Source organism: Hypanus sabinus, chromosome 16 (genome assembly GCF_030144855.1).
Source record: "Hypanus sabinus isolate sHypSab1 chromosome 16, sHypSab1.hap1, whole genome shotgun sequence".
Classification (NCBI taxonomy): Eukaryota; Metazoa; Chordata; class Chondrichthyes; order Myliobatiformes; family Dasyatidae; genus Hypanus; species Hypanus sabinus.
This window is the reverse complement of record NC_082721.1, coordinates 7,869,420-7,876,850: the sequence shown is the minus strand read 5'-3', so window position 1 is coordinate 7,876,850 and position 7,431 is coordinate 7,869,420. Positions and strand designations below refer to the sequence as shown.

At 46.6% G+C, this 7,431-nt stretch overlaps 1 protein-coding gene across 1 annotated transcript in view; it reads right to left on the bottom strand.

Annotated features, from left to right (window-relative positions):
* LOC132405775 (one cut domain family member 2-like) overlaps positions 1-6,756 on the bottom strand; it is a 134,528-nt gene extending 127,772 nt beyond the window's left edge. The window contains exon 1 of the mRNA XM_059990786.1: positions 5,736-6,756. Within this exon, the coding sequence (XP_059846769.1) occupies positions 5,736-6,756 (1,021 nt within the window). The remainder of the gene's footprint in view (positions 1-5,735) is intronic.
* Positions 6,757-7,431: the final 675 nt, after the last annotated feature.

Below are 7,431 nucleotides of genomic sequence, written 5' to 3'. Positions count from 1 at the left end.
AATAGTTATTGATCCATTCTCTTTTTAACTACCAGTGAAAGTTCATCAATCGTAGACGAGCAATCGAAAAGCTGAGTGATTCTTTTTGTGTCCGGGTTTGTGTGCGAGTGAGTGTGTGTGTGTGTGTGTGTGTGTGTGTGTGTGTGTGTGTGTGTGTGTGTGTGTGTGTGTGTGTGAGTGAGTGAGTATGTGTGTGAGTGAGTGAGTGAGTGTGTGTGTGAGCGAGCGAGTGAGTGTGTGTGTGTGTGGTGTGTGTGTGTGTGAGTGAGTGTGTGTGTGAGTGTGTGCGTGTGTGTATGTGTGTGTGTGTGAGTGAGTGTGTGTGTGTGTGTGTGTGAGTGAGTGAGTGAGTGTGTGTGAGTGAGTGTGTGTGTGAGTGTGTGCGTGTGTGTGTGTGTGTGTGTGTGTGTGTGTGTGTGTGTGTGTGTGTGTGTGTGTGTGTGTGTGTGTCTGTACCCTGGTGAATGGTCAGCTACCCCTTATGGCTGTTGGCGACCATCACTGATCAATCGATAAAGTTTGACTCTGCAGAAACATCTGTGGCGATTTATTGAACAGGCTATTTTAGGGAATCCAACCCCATTTCTCAGTGGAATAAAGCTGCGTTCCCAAACATCATCCCGGCTGCCCTGCCTGTCCCGTGCCCGATGACCACCACCACTCCCCCGTCGCGTGGAACATGTGGATCTCTGTTTTCGCAACCCAGGTGAGCTGCAGCCAGCACCCCATTTTGATTTCATTAACTAGAACAATAGAGACGTGCGACAGAAAATCTCCACCCTCGAGGTGATGTGGGTAGCAAGCTCTGGATCACGTTGGAGAGCAGAACGTGTTTCCCCGGAGCATGGACAGGGCTGTTCAGTGCTGGCACAAACTCGGCTCCCCACCTTACCAAACCCCCGTTCTCCCCTCCGTAACACCATCATTCTTCCACGCGCCCAGCAGATTTCTGAATGGGCAATAAACCCAAGCACTCACTACTTTTTTCTTTTGTTTTGCTCTCGTTTTGTACTACTTGTTTAACCTTATTTTTATATATAATTGTAATTTATAGTGTTTTTATTATCTGTTGCTATGTACTGCTTCCGTAAAACAAGATGATATATGTCAGTGAAATTAAACCTGACTTTAATTCTGATTCTGACTCATTTACTCACGCCGGGAACATTACGCATTGGATACCGTTCCACCTTCTCAGTCTGCAAAGACAGAGACCAATACAGAACGCAGAACATGACAGCAAGCACAGACATTCGGCCCATGGTGTTGTGCCCATCTTTTAACCCACACTGAAATCAATCTAACCCTTCCTTCTTCCACGGTTGTCCATTTTTCTATCATCTGTGCGCCTGCCTACGAGTTGATTAATGTATCTGACTCCAGCAGCAGCCCTGGCAGCGCCTTCCACGCGCCCGCTCTGAAAACTTAACCTTCCATGTGCTACCTTTATAGACACCCGATGACTATTGAGTCCAATAAGCATTTAGATACATATGCTGTCTTTTCCCAAGTGTTGATATGTCTAATATCAGAGGGCATGAGAGGAAGCAATTGCAAAGGAGATGTGAGGAGCAAGTATTTTACAGAATGTGGTGGAGCCCGGAATGTCCTTCCTGGGGTGCTGGTGGAGGCAGAGACATTAGAGACTTTTAGATACATTTAGATAGGCACGTGGGTGTGAGGGAAATGGAAGAATATGGATATTGCGTAGGGAGCAGTTAGCTGTTTGATTACTATTTTTATTTTGGCTCGGCACAAATATTGCGCCTATGCCGTGCTGCTCTGCGTTCAAAGTTCTACGTGAACTGGGTGCCCACAGGTGAAATAGATTTGATTCTTTTTCGTCAACAACAGTCATTGTGTGGTCTCTGGAGTCGAGCATGATCTCCTAAGGGGTTGTCTATTGGTGGGTGTTCGGGTGATCGTGGATGCCGATCCGGGATCCACGTATTCACGGTCATATCCATATATCCACACTTTAATGCACCCGGCTATAGAAAGTCACACATTTGCAAATGTCCTAGGAATTGCTTCCGAAGATCTTCATTTAAGAAAGCATAGAATGATTTCGGTTGGGTGCGGTTAATAATTATATTTATTATGGTAGCAGTATGTGTACGGCTGTACGTGGCACTGAGACTTGAATTAATATGTTACTAATTGATGGGCAGGTTAAAGAATGTCCATTTTTTGCCAATCTCTATTTAGAATAAGAGTAAACTTTTCTGTATTGCCGTCAAACAATTCCTCTGGGAGGGCTCCAAATAACGTGGATTACAAACCTTACAAAACACAAGCCAGCTCATTTCCGTTCCCAACTGATACCAAGATCGCCACCAAAGTATAGATGCAAAATTCTGCAGGATCTCGACAAAGTCAGGCAGCATCTATGGAGATGAATAAACAGTCAACAGTTCTGACGAAGAGCCTCGGCCCGAAACGTCGACATAGATGCCGCCTGACCCGCTGAATTTCTTCGGCATTCTGAGAGTCTTGCTCTGGATTTCGCGTGTCCACCAAAGTATGGATCCATCCCAGAGTTGTGTTAAAACCCTTTTAAATAACTGAGCGTTAATCTGCAGGCGCGGTATAGGAAAGGGGGTTAAATATGTTAGGTATTTGTGTATTCGGCATTTCAGCGCTCAGAGTGTTCATTAAACGAGGACATCCCCATATGAATGGGGGTTTCATTAAACAACGGGCAGCATGGTAGCGTAGCGGTGAGCGCGTTGTTTTATAGCGCCAACGAGCGGAGAACAGTTCCCGCCGCTGCCTGCAAGAAGTTTGTACTTTCTCCCCGTGACTGCGTGGCTTTCTTCCCACATTCCAAAGACGATTAATTGATTAAGTATATTAATTGGGCAGCGCTGGCTCGTCGACCCGGAGGGCCTGTTACCGTGCTGTATTTTTAATTAAATAAAAAGTTGGCTGGTGGGTCCCGCTTCATCCCTAAAACGTCCGGGAAATGGTAACCTCTGGGCGCATCTACACAAGCATAAGGGGTGTTAAAGTGCCGATTGCAGAATTTATCCCGACCAATGTTAACACCTGTCATTGGGGAGTCTCTCAGAGGTGAAGTATTGCCACGTGAATTGTTGATGGTGTTGCCTGTTTGAATGGACGCAGCTTTAGCCCAGTGTGGACAGCTAATCGCCGACAGGACGACCAGAATTATAATGATCACAGCAGCAGAGGAACCTAATACACAGACACCTCGTGCTACCGAGAATATCGTGTACAAATTATAGCGTGGTTCAGATACTAGAAAATTGACGGGCATTGACGCTGTTAGCACTCTGTGTAATTGATGTGGGACATTTACTGAAAACAATACCTTCATTACCGCTGGACAGGTGAAAGCGATCTGATATAGAGAAACACAGAGACGAATCAAGCGGGCTTTTGGGACCCCGCGAAAGCTTCCTGAAACGACTTTTCTCGCGTATCACCCTTTTCCCTTGTAAACCCAATGAAACCGCACACTCCCTCCCATTGGTCCCCCAAGGTGCCCCAATCATCGCTACTTTACATGCAATTACATCCAGGATATCTGAGACGACCCCAACGCGTTCACTTGCAGTTCTCTGTTCTCCATGCAGTCTCATATGTAACATTATCTGGTCGTGTTATACCCATTTCAAAATATTTGAACAACCCTAAAAATCGATTTCTTTGACTGTGATGAATTCCGAATTGTAATTCGAAGCTATTGATTTTGTGGTTTGAAACACGACGATTCTGTCTCACCCTGGTGGAAAAAATTCTGGCTATTTCTACTTTTTTGCTGCTTATCTCACAATATCACACGGAGGGCACTGTCACGACACCCCCAAACCTCTTTATTTACACAACCAAAAACAGCAAACCATTAATTATTTCAGTCTAGGTTGCGCCTAGATCCCAAGGCAACCCGCATCTGATTACAGTTCAGTTATAGAGGTAACAAAGAACTTATCCTGAACAGAAAGCCTCAGTGCATATAATCTAGCAGTTAAAGAAAAATGCTATCCGCAGTGCACGCCATCTGTTTTAAAATATTGGTCGTGTTATATTCTAGCGCCGGTGGTTTATAGTACATTAGATTTAAATGTCGAGTTCAAAGAGACCTGCACTAAGGGATTAATTAAAAAATGTTAGATTTTTAAAAAGTGTTAGAAGACACACACTCGGCGTTCTAGAAATAGCTTCTTCCCCTCCGCCATCAGATTTCTGAATGGACAATGAACCCCTGCACACTAGCTCACTATATTTTTGCTCTCTTTTTGCACAACTTATTTAATTTATTTCATATATTTGTTTATGTGACAAAATATATAGCTTTTTAATTGTGAATTGCAATGTACCGCTGCCACAGAACAACAACTTTCACGGCGTGTCAGTGATATTAAACCTGATTCTGATTTTAAGATATTGCCGTTCAAAGTCCAGAATACGTATTATATTTTTTTAAAAATGCTTAATTTGAATGTTTTCATTCTAATTGCGTTTGCGTTGTCACGTCCAGTGATGTTTAACTGAATTGTGCTAATTGCCTGAACTTTCACATGGTACATTTTGGAACTGAAATAAAACAGAAACGCTCGATTGAGTTTAACACCAGAGACACTTAAAAAAACCAATTCAGGACAGTTTAAATCTTTATTTATCAGAGCCTTGTAAAACCAATGGCAATCTGCATTACATTAACTGCTTTTCAATAGCGCATCGACTGTAACTAAAAGATGCCTCGATTCGTACCTAATTAAGGGGCAGGTGAATTGTAGGGAATGCGGATCCTTGTGGATTGCGTACCTGAGGTCAGGGCTGCCACTCTGCCTGGAGAGGACTCGGCGGTATTTGTGCGGGGGGAATCCATGCAGTGTCGGACACGCTGAATTCATTGTCACATTAATTACACTAGGTGGCCCACAACTCATTTATAAAAAGCCATTAAAAGATTAATTCCTTTCACTTAAAAAGAAGAGGATGAGGAGGAATAGTTCTTGGTACGAATACTGTACTGTGGAAGTAGCATTGGTAAAAATCAGGTCTAATATTAAAAGCTTTTCTTTAATAGTGAAGCTGACACACCAGCCCCATTCAAATACCATTATTTTCTACCAGCGCCAACGATGGAATGCCATGACAGTTTCTTAAACCCAGACTTAATTAAAACAAGGCACAGACCCCTTTCATTCAGCGCGGAAAATGTAGCCGGCCGAAAACAAATGTGTTTATCAATAGGAATCGTATAATGGGCAGAGATGGCTCCCTGGGAGAACTCGTACACGGAAAGAGCGGGAGGTTAGATACAATCTGTCCTTGTGTGACGGCACAGGTAGCAGCGACCCTTCTCTATCTGTTTCCGCAGCAAAGAATTATCACGGTATTTACATATGCTAAACATGAGATGGGAGGGGTGGTGTTGGGAGGACGAGGGTAATGGGAAAAGCCTTCTTGTAGTAAATAGCGTGTGTGAATGGGATAAGGGAGACACGATGTGAGCGCGGGTGTCAAGCACACACAATGTCAAACAGACAAAGAAATAGAAATATAGGGGATCGATGCGCAGAGACCGGGATATACTGTGAAGCATTTCTTTCATTTTACCCAAAGGAAAGGTATTCAGTGTGCTGCACAAAGTTTCCCGGATTTGTTGCATGATTTAGCGTGTTTTAAGTTTGCATTATATGCGTTGTGTTAGCATCGGTATTAAAAGCAATTGACCGAAACCCTCCGTGCACTATTCGTCCTACCTGCGAGCCTCAGTGCAGACATCCTTTGGAACTCTGGTTCCTGAAGCCACTTCCACATCCTCCTGAAGGTCTCCCGCCCGGATTTGAGCTTACTCCACGGTTTGGGGTTCCTCAGCAGATCCGACAGAGTGCCCTGTGACCGGCACAGAATACGCTGCGCGAAAATGGCCTGGGGGATGCTGTAGCGCTTGAGCTCGGCGGTGATCCGCTGAGCCACCTCCTTGGTGTTGATCTCCTCGACTTGGTTGGAGGTACCGCCTTGTGATCCGGACACGGAGGCCTGGCGGTCGCGCTCGGTGGAGAGCATGGAGCCGTTGCTCTGCCCGTGGTGGTGGCTGTGATGGTGCATCCCGTTGAGGTGGGCCATCATCCCGGCTCCAGGAGCAGCCAGCCCCCGGGTTAGGTGCTCGTCCCCCCTGGAGAGCATAGCGGCGTGGGAGTCGAAACCATTTGGGGAGAGCATCTTCTCGTTCGCCATGTGTCCGCCATAAGGGGTCAGGGACTGTTGAGAGTTGTGCAGTGTTCCCAGTCCATTGGAGAGGGGGGACAGCGGCTGTCCCATCGTCGCCATGTCCTTGTGGTAGGGGCTGTAGAGATTGCCCATGGACGGTAAGCCCCTCTCATCCCTCATGAGGGTGAAGCTACCACTCACGTTGCCGGCCAGCCTCTGGTGCGGGTGGTGGTGGTGGTGGTGATGATGCGGGTGGTGGAATTTGTCCGACACCGTCGAGATGGGCGGCAGGTGCTGGAGGGGTGTCAGCGTGGTGTAGGTGCTGCTGAGACTCATTCCGGGAGGGCTGTCGCAGGACATACTCATGGCCGGGTGCAGGGGAGCGGACAGGCTGTGATCCGGACGGTACTCGCCTCCTTCCAGGATCGAAGCCATGCTGGACACCATCGCGGGTCGGCCGTGGGATGAGAGACTCCGGTGAGAAGCTTGGCGATTGTGAGAACTATTCATCAGGTCGCTGGCCTGGGTTACGCCGTGGATATTCCCAATATTGTCCATTGTAAGCTCCATGGTCGCTGCAGCGGGATCAGCATCAATAGCTATTCATCCGTTCGATCGAGCATTTTGCAGTCCCTCTCTCTCTCTCCCTTTCTCTCTCACTCTCTCTCCTTCGCTCTCACCCTTTCTCCCTCCCCCTCTCTCTCTCTCACTCTCTCTCTCTCCCTCCCTCTCTCTCCACCCCCTTCTCTCTTTTTCTCTCTCTCTCTTTCTCTGTCTCGAATTCAGTGCTACGGGCTCGCTCCGCTCGCCCTCTCTGACTGATGTGCGGGTCCTTGGGCTGATGTTTAACGGCTGCAGATTGGAGAGAGAGAGAGGGGGAGCCAGAGGGTCGGTGCGCAATCTCACATCCACCCTTGACGTCACCAGTCCCACATCTCATTACTGACTTCCGGAGCCTTGCTCTTATCACTACATTTACCTAGAACCCGGAAGGTTCAGATCAAACAACGTATGTGCTAAATTATCCAAGGTTGCTTTCCACGCTCCAACTCCCCTTATAGAGCTATTGGCTCTTTGTGTTTTCAATTAACCAGAGCACAGGGCTGTCTTTACTCGGTTGTGTACAAGCAGTTAACTTTATAACTGGGATGAGTTTTGCAAATGACAAGGATGTAGTAATGGAAAGCAGGGTTGCGGGTATTGCATTAGTTGTAGTCGTTTGATTAATTAGATCAAACAAAATTT